Genomic DNA, 24,299 nt, shown 5'->3' with positions numbered 1-24,299 from the left:
ATCACTGCTTTCAGATGAAAATCTTTCCATTTTACAAGTTGAATCACAAGATGATAGACATACCCGTAATGAATCACAAGACTGATTCATACGGGTTTTGTTATCCTGTCAGCTCTAGGAGGCGTGCACGTTCTGAGAGCTGAAGGAGGCTCACACCTCTCACTGCTACTCCATAGGGTGCTTCCGTCACCTGCTCGCAGCCGCTTACACCCAGAGGCCCACCGGTGCCCCGCTCGCCCTGGACAATGCCAGCTGTCTCAAGGAGACTTCAGTTCTGGACATCAGGCTCTTTTTTGCACTGTGGCCTCCAGTGTAGACAACACCAACATTGCTCCGCTCCCCAGCCCAGCAGGAGTGATGGGAGGCATAACAAGGACTCCCGCTTGTCTCTATTGAGATACAGGTAATACATTGACAACATGGGAGTCATCCCATTGCGTGGTCCCTCTGGGACTCTCTGGAGCAGCAGGGCCACTTTGCTACCACAGGGGAAGACCACCTTGTGCCCTATTCACAGACTGTGGCCAACTCCTGCAGCTTTCGTTGGGAGCCATGTGAAGGGAGGGAAGAGGAAAGAGGGAATTACTGCTGGAAGGTGGTGGGTTGAGGGATGGTGGGGACCTTTCTTGGTGAAAACTGTTCAGCCTTTGCTAGTAGGGACTGACAGCACGCCTCTGATAGATTATCCTGGATAGCCAAGCCTTACCCCATATTATATGGTTTTAATCACAAGCATAAATGTACTCGGTATAAAACAGAAGGTCAGGAAGGTTTAAGACATGGTATATGAGAAAACATTTTCCAGATTTCAGCTTCCTCCAAGGTAATATGCAAGTGTAATTAAAACAGAACCTGGAAATATAGAGTACAGTACCCTATTGAAAGTGTGTTGTATGAGCTGAACTCCCTTCATTGATAGTTTTCCAAAACACACAGCTGCAATAATCTTTATCCAGGAGAAGGGAATAAATTAAGTCTGAACACCTCTGCATATAGTACAGTACAGTGTATGGCACTGCACCCCATATAACCTCTTAGCAGTAATGGAAAGCTGAAGGAGGCGCATGTGGAAAACCTCTCTGACCAGCAAACATTTTCTTCTTCAGAAAGCATACAGATGGGAAGAAAAGTTCATGAAGTAGAGGCGGTTTAAGTACTGGGATGTCTTGTTTCTGAAGCTGTCTGCTCAAGACATTGAGACTCCACAATGGCAGGGTGCCAAAGCACACTTCAAGCTTGACAGGTGGGGAGGGAAACATCCTGGGCTTGCCCCAGCAAACAGTGACTACTGATGGCAAGTTAAAGTGAACAAATAGGAGTTTATCATATTTAACAGTAGCAGCAGCCACTAGGATATATATGCTTGGAAAAAGTAATCAGGTCTGACTTCTACTTCCCCTGAACTGTTCAGTCATGGAGTTCAGATGTTGCTTGCTAGGCTTCACCAAACCCAGTGAGTGCCCCAGTGAGGAGCCTGTTCTGCTCCAGGTCTGCTTTTACTGCAGCGCCTGTGCAGCGCTTGCACAGGAGAGGGGTAGCTCCTTCTTGGAGACCAGAGCAAGGACCACTTTGCACCTGTGGCCAAGGAATTCCAGATCAGGCAATTGATCTCCATACTTGCCAGACGTTGCAAGACCCATAATACACTGTTGGGATTATACTTTTACCGAAAATTTCTCTTCTTTTTGTATGCTTTTTTAAATAGCTTGAGAAGCAGCAGTAGCAAATGTATTCATACCGACCCCCCAAACTGATTCAGTCTTACAGAGAGGACTAAGCATCTTTACTTTGTTAATAATACAATTAGCTTCCATTTAAATTCCTGTATCAGCTGGTAATGTCATCCCAAAGCTGAACTCGGTCTCAAAATGTCCAAATATACTATGCATGCAATGGAGAAAAATTGTGTGAAAGCAAAGTATGACAAATCCATTATAAATTACCAGTTCAACCCTACAGATGCCGTTTTCCTTCAGCACAGAGCCTGAGCTAGAAACCCAGTGGAACTTGGTTTTCCCCATGCTGAGTCAGGTGGCCCCTCACTTCATTTCTGGGACTGGGAGTTCTGGAAGAGCAGTGCAAAGACATCCAAGCGAGCTCTGGAAGAAGCCAGTCCACATACACCAGGGCTCCAAAGGCCTGTTATCACTGATTTGTACTCCAAGTCCTAAAAGGGTGCATTAGACAGGATGCAGTGCCAGACCTGCACTGGCTCCGTTGGTACATACAAGGCCCTTTCAGAACCTGGAGCACTGGGAAAGTATGCTGCAAAGACAGTCAAATAGCTGAGGGGCCAGCTGGCAGTCTTGCAGCATTGGCACTGAACCAGAGTTAATAAGACCTGCTGGACCTGAACAGAGTTTTTGAAATTGGGTTTCTCTTTATCATGATCTCCAGGGTGTCCTGGAATACCCATGGAGAATATTTTCCCTCTTGTTATCTGGAGTATCCCAGCCGCACTTGTCCCAGATAACACAGAGAGATTCTGTTTCCCTATATATTCATGAGATTTCCTTTGACTTTTCTCCTGTGGAAGCAGGAGCAGGCTGTTAAGAAGGAAAATCAATATAATTTTAAATTCTGCACTTAGACAGGAACTTCAGACTAAGCAGAGAAAAGACTGAAGTTGAGATCTGTACTTTTGCCCTAGGGCAGAGTATGTTTGTGTTTTGGAAACAGGGAGTACTCCCCGGGAATGCTGGGCTAACAATTGCTTTATGTTAACTTTGATTCTTCCTGTGATCAAGAGGATAAAAATAGTTGTTGTTGTCTTGGAATTCCATATATTTAGACTATTTCAATAAGGTTGATTTACCCATGTAGTTATTTTTCAAAAGATAAAAATATACAACTACATAAAAATGATCAGTGAAAAGGAAAAAAAATCATGTTCTATGCTAACATTTGAAATAAAATCTGATGCTAACAGGAAATTAGGAGGACAGGAACATCAAAATATTTTTGAATGCATTTGTTTAAAAGCTATATATCATTCCTCATTCAATAAGTCAAAGAACAAACAAAACTAGTACTGACCACAGAACCCGCTTGGGAGAGGTTAAATACATATCTAAACTCAAGATCTCAGCAGCCCAAACACCTCTGTGCAATGTACGGAGAGCCTGTGGGGTCTTTTGAAAATGAACAAAAATACACACAAAAAATACATAAAGGTTGTTTCCTGTTGTGTTACATACAGAAAGGCTGGCTGACTGCAGAGCGGTCTGCATAGAGCATCATCACTGCTGGAGAGAAGGAAACATAGCAAGTGAAAAATAGCAAAGGAGGTCATTGAGGTGGCTGTCTCTGAAGTCCAAAAAGTGGAAATTTCAGGAAAGATTCAGTCTGGAGATTCCAGCTTAGCAGATCAGGCAGTGCTCACTGTACTAAATTCCCACGTGCAGCCCCTTTGCCTTTTCAGCACTGTATTGCTCACTCTGAAAGACATCAGCATTCTGCAAGGCAGAGTATGACGCAGAGGCCACACAGGACCTGGATCACTGGGTCACCATAAAATGTCTTCTGTTTTTCACAGTATGGCCTTCACATACCTGCTTGTACTTCTTATTTCTGATGGCACTATAACAAGCTATTCAAAACCAAACCGAAACAAACCCTGTGTCATTCTCTGAGGAAATATGCGCATATCCACTAGCAGAGTGAAGAAAACCCAAGTAGTTTGTAAAGGTTGTATAAGAAATAAACTTGCAGAGCTGCATTAAGAAACCTTCTTAACAACTCTACAGAGCTTCTCACAGCAAATACCTTGAGGTCAATTTCTTAAAGTATTAGCCAGACTCTGCTCTGACCTAATAATTTAAGGAACTTGACATCAAAGGGAGAACAGGGCTCACGCTGCGCATCTTTTTGGTAAGTATGAGAAAACTTTCACAGTGAAAGATTGGAATGAGCCTCATGTGGAAATTGGAAACCCCCGCACTGAAATTTTTAAGTGCAGGTAAGAGAAATATGCACCAGAGTGATCTATATTTACTACAGCCTTGGACATGGAGGATGCTCTAGGTGATCTTTTTAGCTACAAACCTACGGGATTTGCAAAAGTTTGTAATTAATTGTGCCAACCAAGGAAGAACATAACAATACAGAATCGAAGTCTCAGACTCTACCATGGCCTAGCACACCTAAGAGAGAGCACACATTTTAAAACTAATAAATCATCTAAGCATCATTGCTGGTCTGGAACACTTCTTCATATTAAAAGGTTTCTCAAAATTGAAGTTTTCGGGGTAGTTAAATACCCAGTTTAGACAAGGCAATATTCTGAGTCTGGGATTGAATTACTGGGCAAAAAACAGAGCCTTTGTCCTGCTCTTCTCATAGAGAACAGCCAGCACCCCAGGCCAGGGTACTTCTGTGCAATGCTACCCATCTTCAAGCTTTGAAGATTTTAATCTGAATTAAATTTGAGCAACCTGATTTAGTGGGAAGTGTCCCTGCCCATGGTAGGGGGAGTGGAACTGGATGATCTTTAAGGTCCCTTCCAACCCAAACCATTCTGTGATTCTGCGATTCCATGAATTTTTCACATCGATGGCAGTCATCACAATTGTCTGTATTGGGCTTACATCGTAGGTTTCTGGTAGCAAGGGTGGCTGCAGGGGTGGCCTCTGTGAGTAGAGCTCAGGAGATGCCCCATATTAGAAAAGTGCCAACTCCATCCAGCTCCAACAGGGCCCCGCCACTGGCCAAAGTTAATGATGCTGCTGCATCTCTGGAAAGGAGATTGAAGAAAGGAAAAAAACTGCTGCACAACAGCAGCTGGGAGAGAGGAGCAAGGAAACGCAGAGAGAACCAGCCCTGCAGCCAGCCACCAGGGCCAGAGCAGGAGGGCAGGAGGTGCTTCAGGCACAGAGCAGCAGTTCCTTTGCAGCCTGTGGAGAGGCCCCTGGTGGAGCAGGCTGTCCCCTTGCAGCCCATGGGTACCATGGCGGAGCAGATCTCCACGCTGCAGCCCGTGGAGAGGAGCCCATGCAGGAGCAGGGGAGCTGGTGTGAGCTGCTGCCCATGGGGGACCCATGCTGGAGCAGTTTGCTCCTGAATGATGCACCCTGTGGTACAGAGCCATACTTGGAGCCGTTCTTGAAGACCTGCTGCCTGTGGGAAACCCATGCAGGATCAGTTTGGGAAGGACGGCATCCCGTGGAAGGGACCCCACGTTGGAGCAGGGGCATAGAGTGACCGTGAAGGAGTACTGGAGACAAAGCATTAGGACTGACCACAGCCCCATTCCCCATTCTCTTGGACTACCTGGGGGGAGGAGATAGAATAGGGTGGGGAGAAAGGTGTTTTTAGTTTGTGTTGAGTTCTCACTGCTCTGTTCTGTTAGCAGTTAGCAATCAATGTACATTAATCTCCCTTATGCTGAGTCTGTTTTGCCCATTTGAGTTCAGCTGCCCATCCGTGTGAAAACACCATATTATGCTAGAGGCCTCTGCTCCTCTTCCAGTCTTTCTAGTGGCATTTTATATGACTATTTAGCAGTTCACTGAGTCAGAAAGTCAGTTTCTGTTCTGATAAATTTTAATAACAGGTGTCCAAGTCTCCCAGTTGATAATAGTCAACCATTCTCCCCTTGCAACTCTTCTTTTCTTACAAACTCTGCAAATAGACCACCTGCAATTAAATGGAGCTGCGGTCCTGACAAACAGTGAAGTCAGTAGAAGGCGACCTGAGACTGGATCAAAACAGCAGCAAGATAAAAATTCCTACAGTGGCTTTCATGGGCTAAATCAAATCAAAATTGTTAAAAAGAAATGCTAGGCACAACTTGGATCTGTAAGTTCTTTCAAAGGGCTTATCTTTTTAAATCCACTCAACTTTGGTGTAATATCTCAACACCAAATAACTTCCTATGTGCTTGTAATTCACACCCTTCGCTGCCAGCTCTCTCCTGATTCTGTGCTGCAAAAATCACAGTTCCTGGTTGTCTCCCCTCTAAGTAACCAATGGATCAGATGCTTATCTCATCTTCATGTACCCAGATAACAAGTAGATGTGGAAATTTTCCTCCCTGAGCTTTTTCAACTCTGAATAAGCTTTACTGTTGCCCTTTGTGTTTTGATGCTTCCTGGACTGAGACTTTAACAAACAGGCTAGAATTATATCCCCCTTCCTCTTCATTGCAACAGTCACCTTGTACAAACGAAGCCCTGCTAACCACCACAACAGCCTTGACCTAGATGGCATGTGCTCTAGAAAAGCTTATGCTTCTGCAGAACCAAAGTTAAACTCAAATCAAAACCAAAACAACCAACAATACTGGGGCTGTTAGTTGTTAGTTTCTCCCTATATCTGGGCTAGCACAATCCCAAAAAGGCCTGGGATGGCTTCCCGGGCCTGCCTAGAACCTGCTGTGAAATGCCAGTGCAGGACCTCATCAAGAGCAGTTCAAGCATCCGGGCCTCTCAAAACGGCCTCCTGGGGCAACAGGGTTTCCCTGTGTCGGGGGAACAGGCTTCAGGGTGACCACTACAGCTTCTCCCCTTGTTCCCTCTATTACCTGCAGGAACAGAATCACTACCGGCGCCTTCTCAGACAGACTACTGACAGCAGCAGCAGTCGGGATGGAGGTTTCACATGGTTTGACAACACAGCTAAGCTGACCGATTAGCTGGCTACTGCCAAAACAGCCTGTCTGCTCTCCTCACCCTGTCCCCAGCCATGCATTCCTGGCATTCCTCTGATCCTGTGGAGGGGTGGTTCAGGTAGCTAATTTCACAGAAAATTAATCCTACTAAAAACAACAAAAAAGACAGTTTTCTGGTAGGCTAACTCCTCATTGGCTCAGCATTCATCAGATGAATGCTAGTGCTAGCTCAGCCAGGAGCAGAACCTTTCCTTTCAGCTACAAGTAACTTTATCTGCTTAGTTATATTAAACTTTATCCTTATTTCATCCACCAGTCCCATCAAACCAGACATGCAGGAGCAAGGAGAGGCCTCTACCAGCTCTGTCTTGACACGTGGATTATCACTGCATCTATCTGAATGGACGCAGCATGTAGGACTGCATAGCATGGCCCCAATCACTGGAGTAAAGAAGCAACCGTTCCTGTGGTCACCAGGCTTTTGTCACCCCCAGTCTTCCAAAGAGCAGCGGAGAATGGTCTCTCCATCCTCCTTTTGCTTGTTTTCTGCACCCCACTTCTTTGCCTTTAGTACTGAACAGTCCCATACCTCTTCTTGGTCAAGCTTTGAAAATGACAAATACCAGCTATTTGGAGGATGCCTCTGCCTGCCCCCAAACTGAGTCTTCTTTCCTGTTCAGTCACCTGGTTGCCAGCACATGTAGGGGGCATTGTCAGCAGCACTGAATGAAAGAACACCAGCAGTTAAATGGGAACTTCACTGCTCTGCCACTGGGACTTCTTGGCGCTGCTTGAAAATGCTCGCCCAGGAGCAGCTCCACACTGAGGACTCACTATGACTGAGGTAAGACCCATGTGGTCATGGAGCTGCCCACCAAGCAGAGCTGAATGGTAGGAACTTGAGGACAACAAGGATTCTGTACATAAAGAGGAGTAAGTTGCTAGTGCTTTGACCGAGGAAATCCCTGTAGAACTGAATTTAAAATTCAGATCCAGCAACTGTTCTGTCTCCACAGTCATGGAGTCTTCAGAGGCAGTCTGGTGTGCTGCTCTGTGCTTGAGATAGCTGTGTTCTGCTATATTGCCATGAAAAGGGATTAGTGCTACATGGAGAATGAAATAACAGAAAGGCAGAGGAATCTTAGGTTAAGACAATAATTTTCTGGTACTGAAACGTGTCAAAATCCTCCTATGCGTCATTAGGTAAGACTGAACCAAACCTAGGTTGCTATCAAAAACTGTCATACTCAGTGTATTTCTCAGACACACAGCTCCTAGTTGGAAAGTGTCCACTGCTGTGGACAGACTGCTGCACACCGGGACTCCTCTGCCACTGATGGCAAGTCTTTTCTCTTTATAATTACATGGTGTAGGGATCCTGGAGCTTCATCACTTTCAATGACTCTAGCTCACTAATGGCAAAGAGGAGGCTTCAGAAATGGATATGCATTCTCCTCTTCCGCCTTCTTACACACACACAAGAAAAGCTGCTGTTACGAATGGCATTCAACATTGCTTTGAGTCTAATACACAGAGGACAGCTAAGCAAATGGAAGCAGAGCTAGCTCTGACCTTCCTCCCTAGAACTGGCAACAGGCAGAAGAACCAAATGAAATGGTGCACATCCCTGTGATCTACAGTCCCCTGCATCGTTCAACATCTGGCACTGCGTCAGAACAACTTGTTCACTAAACACAGTCAGATACAGTTAAGTTAGATGTATTTCAACATATAGCTGCAGCGAGTCAGAACACCTCAGAAAAACTGGCTGCGTGTGCAGGGATCTGGGATGCCTGTGGAAAGGAAGCCCAGGCAGGTGTCTCCATTGGCCCTGGGAGAGCTGACATTTAAGAATATAGGAAAGAATTCTAAGGACTACTGTGGAGTTTCAGAGCCATTAAAGCAGCTGCTACTGCCCTCTTGAGAAGCTGACATCCCAATAAATATGCCGGGAAAGAGGGGAGCAGAATGTTATAGCTCCCCAAGCCCTTTAAGCCAGCACTGCTGCTGAAAAGCGCAGCCTCCCTCTTCCCCAGCTGCTCTTGCTCACATCTGCACCAGCCTCCCTTGTACCAGCACTAACATTTGTGAGGTGATGCGGATGTGATCCAGAACGGGACTACCCCGGCGAAACAAGGCGGCTCGTTCTGCCCCACCGGGCCGGTGCCAGCAGGAGCAGCGGGGGAGGCGCGCTGGGGGCAGGCGGGATCGCTGCTGGCACCACGGGGAGGGGGGGGAGGATGGCCTCGAGGTGCTCCGCCATGTTCTGCGGGAAGACACCCAGCAGATGCCCCCCCCCAACCTCCTCCCCCTCCCCCTCCCCGGCCGGAGGCGGCCGCGGGGCGGAAGGGACGGGGCTCCCCCGCCGGAAGCGGCGCGAAGGGCCATGGCGGCGCTGGTGCGGGCCGTGGTGAGTGGCAACGGCGGTGGGCGGCGGGGGTGGGGGGGGCCAGCCCCGGCCGCCGCCCGCCGCCCTCCTTCCCGTCCCGCCCCTCCGCTCCCTGCGGCATGGCGGCGCTGTGAGGGGGCTGAGCGGCCCCGCAGCCCCGCGCGGCTCTGCCGCGGTCCGACCTTACCGGAGCGGGGCTGGTGCGTGCCTGCCTGCCGGCGGGGCTCGGCGCGGTGGCCGCGGGGTTGGTGCGCCCGGCGGCTCGCTGCTGCTCGCCTCGCGGCGCTCAACCCGGGGCGAGGAGGGGGCCGGCTCGGGATGGGGAGGCTTCCCCTGGGTTTGTGCTTCCACGGGAGCTGTGCAGGGCTTTCGCGTTCTGGGCTTGGGCTTTATATTTGAGGATTTATTTTTATTTTTTTTTTCTCTGGTAGCTTTCCTCTTGCTTTGGACACGGTGTCTGTGCCCAGGGGCGTGAGGGTTCCCATTTCTGGAGATTCCTGTCTCACTTTGGAGGTGTTATAAAGGTTCCAATTTCCGTGTCAGGTGGAGGAGATTGGGTTCCTGTGAATGAGAGCGGATTACTAATCACTCAGCTCCTTTGTTTCTCATCCATGTGTGTATTTTTGGTCTATTGGCTTTTGAAGTCTCTGCAGCAGGTTACCAGATTTCAGCTTTGAGTTCGGAGGTTGGTGCCAGGATCTGATTCCCTGCCCCAATGCAGATACGGGCATGGCCAACACTGCTAGCTGGAGACCAATGCGTGAGGAAAATGGAAAGCCCTTAATCAGAGAGCTTGTGAAATTAATCCACCTAATTTTTAGAACCGATGTCTCAGGGTGTGGTTTTGCAGGCATGGTGAGCCCTGCCCATTCATCTGTCCAGCTGAAAGCAGCTGAGAGCAAACATGCCTGAGAGCAACTGGGATGCAGTGAGCATGAGTTCCTGCCTTCCTTCTGCCATTGCTGTGCTCTGTCCTTACTCACGTCTCTGCGCTGTTGCCTACCTCTTTGTGCCCCAGTGTTTTTCTTGACCCCTGTGCTCTGAATGCCAAAGCAGCAGAACTGGCAGAATATAAAGTTAGTTTCCTGCCGTAATGAGTTGAAGAGGCAGTCTAGCAAAAGTGGAGGGGGAAGCCAGGCGGAAGGGGAGCTGAGCGCTAGAGGAGCAGTGAGTCACCGGGGGTTCAGCTGTCTGAGGAGCTGTGCCCCAGGGTGCTGCTGGCAATGCCAGGCTGCGGGCACAGAGGGGGCAGGACTCATCTCCCAGGCCTCCCTAACCCTGGCTCTTCTCCCGGCTGCTTCTGGCATTCATGTGGCAAAGTAAGTTGGTTCAGTTCTTCAGCCTAGCCAGAAGAATTTCTCTTTGGATGAGAGAAGATTTAGTTGGCTGCAATTTTTGTGATCTGAAGAGCCTCATTTTGTGGGAGAAGCACTGGAGCATTAGCAAGGATGGGAGGATGCAGCTGGGAGGCTGGGGAGTTCTAACAGCAAGCAACATGCTTCAGCTCAAGCTTTGTAGTATCATAGCATTGCTGATCCATGGTGTTTCCTAGTATCTGCTTTTGCGTTAGGATTTAATAGTTTACTAATCAAATAAAAATAAGTCTTCATACTTTCAACACCTCTTCCTTGTATTGAAAATGGGAAAGGACAGTTTTGTTTTCCTCTCATCTTCAAGCCTCCTTGGGTGCTCATGGCGTATGTTATAGGCCTGATTATTGTCTGAACATTTCAGTTAATAGTGCTGTTATGATACATCTGTCCTTTACCTAAGAAGAGATCCTGATGAATGTTTGTGTGCTACCTAAGGTTTTTCTAAAGGTTGCCAGGAGGATTTAGATGACCGTGGGTATTTTTTTTCATCTGAATCCTGACAAGACAGCTAGCTGCAGGAGGTGCTTATGCTGCCTGTAGACTATTGCTGAGAAATTTTGTTTGGTTTATGCTTGGTACGTTTTTTTTCAGCCTTTTTGTAAATAAAGAGTAGTACTTGTAGTTTAAATGGAAGGTGATGTTCTTCAGTGATATTAGCTTAGGAAAGATCCCTTAACTCTGTGTTTCTCCCTTTCTGTTGCTCTGCCACTTCCTGCTTTTGCTTTTTTTTCAAATCTCTTCTTATCACATCCTTAAGTTTATCACCTCTCGTTTTAACTGTGTGTATGCTTGTCTTGTGACGTCGTATGTCTCTGTCCAGTTTTGTTCCAGGAGTGCTTTTCAACAGTTATAAACCCCAAAAGAGGTTTATAACTGGTTTAACGTTATAAGGTTATAAGAGGTTTAAGCTTATTTAAGCTTAAAGATCTATTGCAATCAAAGTATGTTTTCTTATTACCAAGAATAAGCCTCAAAAGATCTGTTAGACGCAATGGAGTCTTTTACTCATTCTTTATCAATTAAAAAAAAGGTGAATTTTCTTTCTGGCTGTTAGTGTTAGTTAAACTGTTTGTATCAGAGCACTGGATTGCCTCAAGAATTGTTTTCTGTTACTCAGCTGAAATGTCTTTTTGAATAGAAACGTATCAGCTTCATATCTGTCCTTGCTGGGTACTCAGGCTACAGAGAAAAAGCAGAAACTAAGTGGTCTTCCATAGCTAGAGTAGAAGAGGAAAGGTGTAGTACTAAATAGTAAAGTTAGTGAGTACTAATCACATTTGCAAAGGAAACACATTTTTTCCCTCACAGTTTGTAGAAACCCAAATCAATTCCCTCACAATGGCTCAAGAGTGTGATGCCGGGGCAGCCTGAGGAAGCAGTGCGCTGCACCTGGCAAACAGCAAAGTCTCTGCAGGGAAGGGGGAACAGGGACTGGTTCTGTCTGTTTCTCCTGGCTTTTGGGCAATCTGCTGCTCTCATGGTTGCCTTTCACTGGCACCACTCAGCCAAGATTGGCCGTGTCCCCCCCACCTTGGTATTCGTGTATATTGTTAAGATCTCCCTGCTTTCCTCAAAGCTAAATAGTCCCAACTCTCTCAGCTTTTCCTCACATGTTGGGTGCTTCAATCCCTTAATCATCTTTTTGGCCTGTTAAAAAAAAAAAAATAAAAAAGCTATCTTTAATAGAGAAAAGTCTGTTCTCTGTAATAATATATATCTTGTTTCCCGTATTAATGTAGTGCATTAAAAATGATTATATTTGCTGAAATTTATTGGGACAACATACACTTTTGAAATACTAGAATTATTAGCAGTGCTTCAGTAAGACAAAGATGCGTAAAAGCTGAGTACTGGTTGAGGGCTTTTTAAAGATCTCACTCAGTCAACTCAATACGTAAGTATCTGCATTTGTTGTACTAGATATAAAAACTGTGGTGTAGTTTTATGATGTAGACAGCCCACCACTTCCTTTTTACTAATCTGTTTCTCTTATCAAACTCAGATTGCATTACTGTAAGGCAAGATATTTTTTTTTTGTAATCAGAATTTAGATTTCTCTCAAATGCAAGTTTGGAGCTTAATCCGAGGGTTGTTGTATAAATGAGTAAATCTGTGGAAGCAGGATGACAGTTAAACTGTTTTTGTGTTAGGATCCTCTTCTTCATTGCTACTTTTTCTGTTTCAGAGCTGCCGGACTGGAGTAACTCAATGGATAGCAGTATGCCGTGGATTATTACAGACAGCCGTGGTCCAAGGCCAGTGTAGAAGGATGCTCCATGGTATTTTCCAGGTAGGATGTCACAGTATATTAAAGTGTGTAAACACTGGGATGAGTTTGAATCTGGAATAGTTTTTCAGTAAAGAGGCTTCCAGAAGCGGTGTCTTCACTTCGCTGTGTATTGCTGAAATATCGAGGCAACTTAAAAGCTTTCTGCTGCTGAAGGAGGGAGCTCCCACTCTTTATCACACAGTTGTCTTTATTCAGAATACAGAAATCTGAATGTAGGTGTCATTTTTCCAAAGCAGCTATTTACAAACAAGTCACATTTGCAGATAATTGCCAGCATTTTATTTTATAGAACATTTTTCTGCTGTACAGTAGCCTTGGACTTTCTAGTATTGATGGTATGTTTACCTAGCACAGCACAACATTGAGGAATATTATTTCAGTGTGAAAGCACGGCTTTGCAATGTTACTTCCAGTTTTAGACAAGCATACCTAGTATCAGATTGTGTCTATAGTAAATCAACAAGAGGATTGCTTAATAGCAGCCAATTATAGAGGTTAAAATGCGTATATGGGAATGCATTACAAAATACAAATGGGAATAGATGCAGGTTATCTGAACAGAAATAGGGTATATCTCTGGGTGTTTCCTTCATGTATGCAAGGTAACCAGAGATTAATCCTCTTTTCTCTTTTCCTGTATATTACAGCTGGTAGAGCCAGGACTTACAGAATTAGAAATTTCTAAGCTCTTTGGCTTTGATGTCTATCCTCAGATAAGACATTCCAGTCCTGGAAAAATCACTTGTGCTTTTGTGATATTAATAAAGCACTGGTCCATATGAAGTAGCATATAGCGTTGAGAGTAGTGAGGGAAATTAGCAGTTGTGAAGTTGACTGATAAAGTTAGACTTGACTCTGAGCCACATGTTAGGATTTAGAGGCTTCTAGGAATGGCTATACTGAACAAAACAGCGTATTTGCTTTGTCTGAATTTATTCATAAATAGTTTGCTACTAACTTGGGCAAGCTGTGGAGATATGATAGATATGCTTTCCAGTGCGATGCTTCTTACTTAGAGATTCCACTCACCCCTGTATGATACGTTTTGTTATTATGCAGTAGCTGTGTAATGCAAATCATGTGCCATGTAGAGGTTACAGTGACAACTATTACCCTGTAATTTGTTTTGCTCAAGTCTTGGCCATAAAGGCAGTTCAATGGACTATAAAGTTGTAGATAAAAATGCCGTAAGCTCTGTTTCTCTGCAAGGCCAGGAAAAATAATTATTCTTTATTAAGAGGCAAAAAGTGTAGTTAAAAATAGTTTGTGAGCAAAATCAAAGCACGTAAGCTGTGGTTTTTGAGAGTGGAGTGTTCTGCCGGTCCATTCCATTAGTACGTTCTCAGAAAACTAGTAAATTCATAAAGTGGAGCATTAAGCATGGGCAGCCATTTTATTTGTAGCAGTTATGATATAAATTTGTGCTTTTTGTTCTTCAGGATTATACCAAATTGGCTTAGAAGCGAAGTGAGGATAATTGGTGTAAAGTTAAGTATTTACTAGTCAATGGTCTCTTCAATTTTTCTTTTTCTTTTTTTGTTCTGTCATTTTTACTAGAGACAGGAGACTGGCCAGTTCCAACTGTCTAAAGCCTGTGGTGGATTTATTCAAGCCAATGGAACCATTAAACAGCTAAATAGAACATTTTACAATACGAATAAGGTTAGAAGAATTTCATGTTTTTATTGTCAGAGGGCACATTGTGTTGTACAGATACAGGTAATAAAATGCTTTTGAAAGCACGTAGGAGATGATTCATCTCTTACATGAAATATTTTAGTATAGCATTAACAATGGATCCAATAGTTTGAAAAAAAACGCTCTGTTGCTTTCCAGAAAATGAACTGCTAGTATAGGAGAGTCAAGTCACAGTTGCTTTTTTGGGAAATGAGCCCAATGAGGAAAGAAGCAAAGTTGAGAAGAGTAGTTATTGGGATGGGGGTCGGTGGCAGATGTTCCCTTCTTACCTTCAAAGAAGGAAGAACAGAAGTTGTCCATACATATTAGAAGTGACAAGATGTTTCCAGATTCCTTATCTTGGGGATAGTGTGTAACAACAGTTTTGCTGTCTGCTTAACACTGACATTTGTCATGTAGTCTACTAATAATGACTAATTATTGTCATACTTTTTCTTGTTCTTCTGTACTGTTTTGTTAATTTGCGGTGTCCACATCTCTTACATTTATTGTCTTTTGTCTTAGAATAGAAGTTTTCCAGAGCATGAATTATTAGTTTAGCACTTTATCTAAGAGAGTCAGTGTCTCTCATTTAATAAATGTTCTGATCCTGCTCTTGCTATTTCAGTATGAAGAGAATGGCAAAATGGAATATAAGTAAGAAAAATGAGAGGACAGAGGGAAAAGGAAAGTTGACAGGGAACACCTTTTTTTTTTTGTATTTTGTGTCAAAATTAAGAGGATGTATGTTATTGTACCTTATTGTGCCTTATATGTACAGATGTACCTTATTAACGTTTATAAATATGTTAAGGGCAAGTGTCAGGAGGATGGAGCCAGGCTCTTCTCGGTGACACCCAATGATAGGACAAGGGGCAATGGGTGTAAGTTGGAACATAGGAGGTTCTGCTTAAATACGAGAAGAAACTTCTTTGCGGTGAGGGTGACAGAGCACTGGAACAGGCTGCCCAGGGGGGTTGTGGAGTCTCCTTCTCTGGAGACTTTCAAAACCCACCTGGACGTGTTCCTGTGTGACCTGATCGAGGTGTTCCTGCTCCAGCAGGGGGATTGGACTAGATGATCTTTCAAGGTCCCTTCCAATCCCTAATATTCTGTGATTCTGTTTTGAGCACTGAATTTCAGGTATTGAGCAAGAATGTCAGCCTGAGGCTTATGTGCCTTTCAGTGTTTTGATGAGCTAACTTTAATTTGAATGGGACTTCAAAAACTTTTGTTTTCTGTTTGATTTTATATACATTTATATGACTTTTTAATTGCATTTGGCTGCAGTCATAGCATTGGCAAGATGAACAGCATGTCTCTGTCCATACATTGAACCAAGCATTCACTGCTTAAATCCCCTGTGTTTCCTGAGGTAGTCCAGTCAGACATCTGAATGAAGTAAGCATCACGGCATTTCATAGTAAAAAGCCATTTTCCAGTCTTTTTTCCTTTCTTTTTTGGTGATGCGCTAACAGTTGAATCAAAATAATTTTGGCTTTTAACTTAACTTCCTCTGCATAATGAAAAGTCCATAGTGAGGGGGACTTCATAATGCATTTATAGACAAGAGGTGTGTAGTAAAATTAGTCTGCCTGGATTCACTAAGAGTTCAGTAGCATTTTAATTCACCTGGAGAAGGTGGAAGTCGATTTAGTGAGTTCAGTGTGACGGTGGTTAGTCGGACTAAAGTTCTGTATTGAACGCATCCTATCGTTGCCTGGCTGGAGGGGGGTTTATGAAGTTATCTTACGACATAAGGTTAGGTGTCATTTTTAGTGTAGAGAAGAGTATTGCATGGGATAATCTTGAAGAACAAAGTACTAAAGCTTGGATTAAATCTTCATGTACACATTCATAAACTCGCTGCATCCATCATGTGTTGCAGATGCTGTTGTTTTGCATTGATAGGAGTAGACTTGGTGAACAGCCTCTAGGTTTAAAGGATCTGAGGTCCTGGACAGTGTGATGCTGTCTAACTAGGTGACTGATAGTAAAATAGCATTGAGCAAGTTTCTTTTTGGTTACCTGAATACTAGGCATGATGGAGGTCAAGACATTAATAGCCATGCGTGGATTGCACGAGTGCAAATCATTTTATCTCAGATGCTAATGATAGCGTGTACTCTCTGGGTATACATGGGGGTTGATTATGGCTCTAAGCTGCGCTTTTTGTAGCTTTGCAGTTAATTTTTATTGAAGTATAGCAACTTGTGCTGGATATGTGTCAGTATTTTAATATTTGATTATCATTCATGCCATTTCAAAAATCAGTTGTGCTAGGAAAGCTATAGAGAATACAAAAAGAATAATGAGAAATCTGAAAAGCCTTCAATATGAGAAGAGGCTGTTTTAGGACTCATCTAAATCATGGTCTGATAACTGATGGACCTATACATAATACTGGTCTGTAAAATTCATGAAAGGTACTGAAAAAGGGCATAGGAAATGGCTGTTTGCGGCTTCTTGTAGTTAAATCGGAGGCTTCCAATGAAATCCCAAGGTTGGGTTTAAAAGAGGCTCAAGGGAATTGATTTTACATAACGAAGCTGTGAAAGTCATGTACCACAGTTCTAGGTATTATGGAGGTTAGATGGTTTTAAAAACTCTTTTGGAGTGCTGAATTTGTAGCTGCCAAGAATGAATGTGTGCATATGTTTTCTAGAACAGGAGTGATCATTAAAAGCTGGGCAGATATACCACAGGAACATGCAGTGTATGTGACTCTTTCTCTGCCCTTTTAAGTGTCTCTTCCAAGCATCTGCAGTTGGTCCTTGTTGGAGATGGGGTACTTCTGTGAGTGGTCTGGCCACGTATGGCGGTTCTTATGTGGCTAAATTGCTTCCCTACTAAGAAAATTCTTTTCTTAGTATGTTCATATCTTAGGAGGAAGTGCTTAAAGTGAAATTCCAGTGAGTTAAAGCAATTTAATGTTTCCTTGGTCATGGAAGTTTCTCAGATGATACTGGCTCTCAGCTGCATTCCTCAAGTATATGTACGAGATACATTTGCAGTAGATTTTGGTTAGAATGGTTAAAAGTAATTTATTTATAACATAATATTTATACTGCATACTTCATTGATTAGAAATTATTTGCTGGAGTACAAATGATAATTCCTGTTGGCTGGTTAGTATTGCTAGGATGTTTTAGCCAGAATGCCACAAAGATTTCTTATCAGCCTAGTGCTGTATAGTTAATCTGGAGGAAAACATTTATCTTCATGCTTGCAAACACTGCAAATCAGTGAAGAATAAATTACTCCTCTGATGTAGATTTTCCACAAGTAAAATTGAGAAAAACTGCAATGGGAATAAGAATTTGGAGGAGCTTTCTAGTAAGATTTCGGTAAGCTTTTCAGTGGCTTTGTGTACCTTCATTAATTTTAAGATGGAGCTGATTGCTTTTTATCATACCTAATTACTCTAGAATGCAATATGACAGTGAGAGTAAGACAGGATGTGAAAGGGCCAACTGTTTGTTTACTATCTGTTTACTATCCATTTACTGTCAATTTACTATTTGTTATTTACTATGTGTTTGTGATTTGTTTGCTTATTTTATCTGCCTGAGTAAAGGACAGTCATCCAGGAAGAATATGGTAATTTAGAGTAAGAGCAATATTTCAGAAAGCAGACTTCTGTACAGTCTGAGCCTGAGCTCCCAGTGGGATGCTCTTATTGGAACAGACATGTAAAGCTTGCATTTATATACAGAAGAATGTCAAGAAGGAGCCAGTATACTGTTTTGCAGATAAAACCTAAAAATGTATTTGTTTTGTTGAGCAGAGAAAGTAAACAGAAAATCTGAAGTTCTCTGTTAAACTTCTAGCTTGTCAAACTAAAATAGTCAGATCCAATTGCTGAGACTGATGTATATGGTAATCTTTCTATTTTACAGCATCTTTCTGCAAAAGATTCCTTGCAGACAGAAGAGAAAGTGGGTCCTTTCACAAGGATAATAGAAGCAATGGGTTTCACAGGACCTCTGAAGTATAGCAGATGGGTAAAGCATTTATTTAGTATCTTGGTTAATACTTTCAGCTTTCTTAAAAAGCAAAACCAAAGAAAAGCAGAAAAACTGACAACTGTTTTTTCTTGCAATAGGAACAATATTTATATGGAACAATTCTAATTATTGCCCAAGTATATAATTGTTTTGTAATGTGGGGGATATAATAATATAAGCTGGAACCTGCTTCGGTCTGTGTTGTCATCTTTGACCTAAGTAGGAACATTGCATTTGCTTTGTAGAGTCTTTAAGCCTTCTTGAATTTTTTCAGATAGCCTATTTTCCTCTTTGTTTGTGCACCAAAGAACACAATAACCACCTTACCATCTTAAAAGTCAGTCCAACATCTGCACAGACCTGCATCTTGTCTCTGGTAATGACCAGTACCAGTTATCTAGAAAGAATTTAATTACAGTAAAAGCATATAATGATACTTTTCTCATGTACTTCTCCAGCTTACAGCAATTACCTGTTTCAGGATTTCGTGAACGAGAGTAGGCATTTTTCTGTAGTATCTATTGATGAATTTTTATTCCATAAATCTATGCAGTTGCACTTTGAGCTATTGTAAGCTTGTAACATCCACAGCATTCTGTATCAAGGATTTCCATAGCTTAAGTATCTGCTGTGGGAAGAGGTACAGTTGTTTTCAATTGATGTTTTTTAATTTTGTCATTTTTTTTTTAAAAAAAAAAGGTGATTATTCTTTCCTTGGGGTGTATGTTAAATTTTTCCCTTTCACTTGTGGCTTTATTATCGTCTATATGCCATATTAGCTGAACTTTTTGCTGAACTGAAGAGACCTTTCTCTTGACCTTTCTCTTTCTGTTATTGAAACAAGTTTCATGTCTTGATTTTCATTGGCCTTCTTTGCATCTTCGCTTGTTCTGTGTTTCTGTGACAGGCGAGTCTCTGTAATGGACAGTAGTGAGATGTTACTGCTGTTTCAGTAGTAGCTGCCTAAGGCAGAGTCACAAATAGGTCCTTCTCTTTGGTGTTTGTAAAATAGTCCTTTTATAAAGCAGTTGTTAACAGTGACTAAATGAGAGCAGTTCCGTAGGAGACCTTCAGTTCCTTCTGCACAATGGAAAAAGACGGATGCAATTCTGAATTTTGCTGTGAACCGGGACACAGGAAAAGGTGACATGACTGGGAAGGGCTGAGTCCAACTGTGCAGATGTTAAAAACTTATAAGGTGCTTTGAATATCTGCAAGGCAGAGTGGACTTCCTCTGAGACTGATCTGAAACTGTTGCTTATTGCATCTTGCCCCTCAGAAAGAAAATATAAAGAAAAGATGACTGGCAGTTAAGGGGGTGAGGTATTTTGCTTGAAAACCTGTTGCTTATATCACATGGTGATAAACATCATGAGAGGGTAGTTTCTCTCCCATGTGTTTGTGTACATATTGCTGTAATAAAGATTCTTGTTAGCTGCAAGTGTTGATTCAGAGCTCTCCTTAATTGCTACTCTTTACTGCCTGCTTTTGGCTAGGGAACTTGGGTTTGGAGAGAGTTATTTTGTGGTTAGGGCCCAGGAGACCTGAGTTCATTTTTGGCCTTGCCAGTGCTCTCTATGAGATCTTAGGGAAGTTTTCTTAATATTTCTGGTTTTTTCTTTCTTCTCCCTTCCCCCTTACCTCTTCTACACACCAAAACCTCCATGATTAAATTTCACCAGTTTCTCCTGTGTTACTTGCCTTATTTAAGGGCTGGATTGCAGGAACTGTTCTTTACAGTATGTTTTTAATGTCTAATAACGCTTAGTCTGGAGCAGTGACTTTCACAGGGGAGATCTCTACTCCCAGGCCAGGCAGTGTTTCTTTTAAAATGGAAACCTTCAGAACTCCGGTAAATGGTGTAAATTATTTTACTGCAAGGATTTTAGACATATACTCCATTGTTGAGAAAGCTTCTAATCCTTTGTTTTTGACAGAACCCTGTGATTACTGAATAAAAAATTAACGGCCTCTGCGTTTCCACAGCAGATCAATTGTAACTTTCCTATCTTTCCTTTGGGTGGAGGAGCCAAAAGAAATAATACTTCAGTAGTTTGAAGTGCCAGTTGATAGGCATAGAGTGCTCATCTATAATATACTGATCACCAAGACAATCCCTAGTAGATACCAATAAAAAGGAAAAAAAAAACCACAATGCTGATCCCTGGCTTAGGCAAGTATGGGAGTAGGCTCTGCAATTTTCAAGTTTTTTATTTTTTTATTTTTCTCCTCCCATGATGTTGGTAGACAGGAATAGCTGGCAGTTATTCTCTTTCAGAACTTTGTTGTCTGTTATTGTGCTTTTTGAAGCTTCAGCACGTCTGTCTTGGTTATAGTTGATGCACTGACAATTTTTGTGGTGGAATAGCAAGCCATGAACAAAATTAAAAGTTCTGAAGCACCTGAAATATACCTCACATCATTCATCACACGGGATTGCTTTCTTGCTTTTGAAGCTTTGTTGGTCAATTCTCATTTTTGTGGGGAAAAACAAGAGATATTTTTAGTACATTTGGTATATCACTACTTAAAAAATAAAACATACAGAACACTCATGTATACATCAACAGGTAAAAATACTGGATGAATCTAGGAGTTGTGCATTGGGATCTTTGGAGCTTCTGTAGGGAAAGCTATTTCATGTATTTTTCTGCAATGCTAGTTTTATACTAAGCTAGATTTGGAAGGGTATTCAAGCAGCCATTTAACCATTTTTTTGCCTCGAGACAAGATGAATTATAGTTGTGTAATTCCTGGGAGATAATAATTTGTTGTGCTCTTGAAAATCTCAGCTGATTGTGATTCTCAAAAGAAGTCTTTTCAGAAGAATACAGCATATGTATTTAACAAAAACAGTAGTTTTCTTATGATGAATGCTTGTATTCATCATGTAATCAAGTATTGTCTTTTCTTTTTCTTTAGAAAATTAAGGTAGCAGCTTTGCGCATGTACACATGCTGTGTGGAGAAAACTGACTATGAGGAATTCTTTAACAGTAAGTTGTGTATTTGAAGATACTAGAATTTGGAGTATAACCCTGGAGAGAGAACTTCTGATGAAAAGTAATTAGATATATTTATATCTGTAAATAAGACAACAGTAAGACTTGCCATATGCTAACAGTGCACAGCCAGCTGGAAGCTGACTATGCTATGTTATTACTTTAAGCTCTGAAGGGGCAAAGGTTCAAGGGCATGCTCTGGCTTCTGGAATTGTTACATTTTGTCCCCTGCAATGGAGAATAAGAACATGGTGGGATAGGTAAAACCAGAATATCCTGGAATTTGAAGGACGTTGCCTTTTCTATTACAAAGGGTGGGATAAGCTAAGAATCCAGATGTGTCTTTTTTACCATGGTCTGATGGTCTCTGTCTTACCCAGTCCCGTGACTAGTGAGAAAGTCCAGTGTAACCAGGATACAGGTAGGAGAGAACCATCCCCCTCCACTGATGCACAGCTTTTTTTAATGATACAGGATCAGTTAGATTTCAGGGTCCTACTTGTCTCTCTTCCTTGTATCTGGTTAAGTCAGGACACATCTCCTGTCTAGTTGGTGTGACTAGAACCAAGACATGCAAGTCCCTCCTTTAAGTATATAAGAATTTTAGCTTGAATTGTGATGACTCTTCCTTGTTGCACAGTTTTGGTTTTTTTTAGCTATCAGTGAAAAAATCTGTTGCTGCTTTTGTTAGTATCAAATACAGATTGGTGAATGGGGAGATCTATGATTCATTTAAGTAAATTTCAAATAATTATTTTATTCTTATATGAATTATTTCCTATGTCAGTGCGATTATGGTTGTACTAGGTGACCTTAGAGGTCTTTTCCAATCTTAATGATTCTATGATTCAGCCGATACTAAACTTGCTGCCTAGACCTGACATGTTAGCTGGCTTCCTGATCTACCAAATGCTTTCTTAAGGCACTGGCATAGGTGGGAGCTGCTGCTGCTTCCTCAAGAGATCAGCTGAAGGTGCATCTTTGTGTTTTCATCTAGTGCAGAACTTACTGAGGGTGGTTTGGCACATGGTATTGCTGCTGCAAGATTTTCCAGTGGTTTTCAAAAGGTTTTCCAAAACTGTGATGTGGTTTCAGTGGTTGTAGGGAGAACTCTGTAAGCAGTAGGATTCATCACTGATGATCAAAAAATTAGAACCTCATCTTTTCTGCACACACCTCTCCCCAGCTGTGTGTCCTCTCAGACTTTCTCAGCTAAATAGTCTTGTCATACGTACCTCTCAGATATAAGTTTTGCTATTTTTAGCTGTTGTTTCACTATCTCTGTTTAACAGATTAATTGTAAAAAGATTTATAAATGTTGCCCTAGATTAAAGGATTTTCAAAACTGGTGTAGGAAAGAGATACTGTGTTTTTTGTTTGCTACAGATTTTCTGTCTCAGTACTGGGCAAAATGACTTCAATTGTATTCTTGGTACTGTCTTACCGTTTTAAAGAGAAAAATTCCCAGAGCTCCTCCTCTCTTCAAGCATATCACAAACAGCAGGTGGTCTTTCCCTCCTTTTTCTCCAGAATGTCATAGTTGTTCATTTTGTCTTTTTGCTCTACAGTACAAGTTGTAGCCAGTCAAGTTCTAAATTTACACCCAGGGAAATCTCTGCTTGCATTCATATGAGACCTTTTTAATGTAGGGAAATAGTTTTGTTGACACTGACTGTATGATGTACCTGTTGAGGTAAGAATGCCTGTGATGTTGGTGTCTATGGTGGTTGTCCCAAAGAAACCATTGTTCTAGTATAGACACACGTAAGAGGTTTCTGTTACTTCTATCTCCTGCAGCTGTTTGCGGAATTGGCTCTAAAACCTAATAGGCATGTGATCTGTGTTTAGAAATTAATTCCACTAAAAGATAGACTGGATGGTGGACAGGAACCTTTTACAATGTTTGTTTGTTTATTTTTTAACCAATGAAGAGCTTTAGGTTGTAGTTCCACGGGCAGATGAGTTGAAAGAGTGGCCAAAAGGAAAAGGCTCACTTCTCCATCTTCCTTCCTCTGCTCTGCACGGGCTTTCTGCCTGTGTTCTAGTCTGTTCAATTACCATGTCCTCTGATGTAGTGTTTAGGTCATTGAAAGGAACTAGCCTGTTTTTTTGCTGCCTTCCTGTTTTGCTGTGTTAGTGAATTAGTGACACACGGAAGGGACTGATGGCCAGAGGCTGTGGCATAAAATAGGTGGTGAGGAGTATGTGATTCAGAGCTGAGAACATGGCATACAAGATATCCAACTTAGTTCAGGTCGTCCTGTTTTAATCAAACTATATCAGTCAGGAACAGGTTTTTCCTTTTTGAGATGGTCCTTTTTCAAGTAAAGGGGGCAACACCTAAGCCAGAACTACGGCTTATTCTCAAAAGAGCAGTCTGGGGGACTAGTAGGAACAGGAAGCAGCTACCTCTTAGCTCTGTCTCTTGGTGATGTAGCAAACACAGGTGTGCCTGAGACCATGCTGATGTGGGTGCTGCACACCCACATGATGAACTGCACTGCTCAAGACCCCTATGAATGGTAATGCTGCTGCGTGGGACTCAGATCAGGTCTGTCTGCACCAAAGCTGACTGCGTGCAGACCTAGTGGTGTGGTTATGTTTTGCTGCCCCCAGCACTTCTGGCTGTAGTTGCATGGTTGAGATATCCAAGTGAACTGAACAGTCAGCTCAGGTCTCTGGAGATCTTATTAGCTTTTTCTCTGTAGTTTGTGAAAGCTGTTAACCTACTGAGCTGGCCTTGAAAACAGTACACCCATGCATGTGTAAAACCATTTGCGGGCTGATTAACCCTGTGTGATCAGAACTGGTTTGTCACAGAGTTGTCTTCAGTGTTTCTGGACCTGCTTTTGTGATGTGGTTACCTCATGGCTTGAATAATAACTGTGGTGTGACCTTGTGGAACTCATGCTGGTATGTAGATTTTGTGAGGTGGTTCTCTGACAGGTGACTTAG

General features: G+C 42.5%; 1 protein-coding gene across 4 annotated transcripts in view; it reads left to right on the top strand.

The window, feature by feature from the left end:
- The first annotated feature begins 8,966 nt into the window (after positions 1 to 8,966).
- The window catches only part of UQCC1 (ubiquinol-cytochrome c reductase complex assembly factor 1), a 55,018-nt gene continuing 39,685 nt past the window's right edge, over positions 8,967 to 24,299 (top strand). The window contains exons 1-5 of one of the 4 annotated variants that reach the window (XM_083801194.1): positions 8,967 to 9,017; positions 12,555 to 12,659; positions 14,217 to 14,321; positions 18,236 to 18,340; positions 21,266 to 21,338. In XM_083801194.1, the coding sequence (XP_083657320.1) occupies positions 8,994 to 9,017; positions 12,555 to 12,659; positions 14,217 to 14,321; positions 18,236 to 18,340; positions 21,266 to 21,338 (412 nt within the window). In that variant the 5' untranslated portion in view covers positions 8,967 to 8,993. Of the gene's footprint in view, positions 9,018 to 9,056; positions 9,197 to 9,639; positions 10,316 to 12,554; positions 12,660 to 14,216; positions 14,322 to 18,235; positions 18,341 to 21,265; positions 21,339 to 24,299 lie in introns of those variants that run through there. The other 3 variants (XM_083801197.1, XM_083801195.1, XM_083801196.1) reach the window with 3 other exon arrangements.

This window comes from Anser anser, assembly GCF_964211835.1.
Source record: "Anser anser genome assembly, chromosome: 16".
In the NCBI taxonomy this organism is placed as follows: domain Eukaryota; kingdom Metazoa; phylum Chordata; class Aves; order Anseriformes; family Anatidae; genus Anser; species Anser anser.
This window is presented reverse-complemented; position numbering and strand designations above follow the sequence as displayed.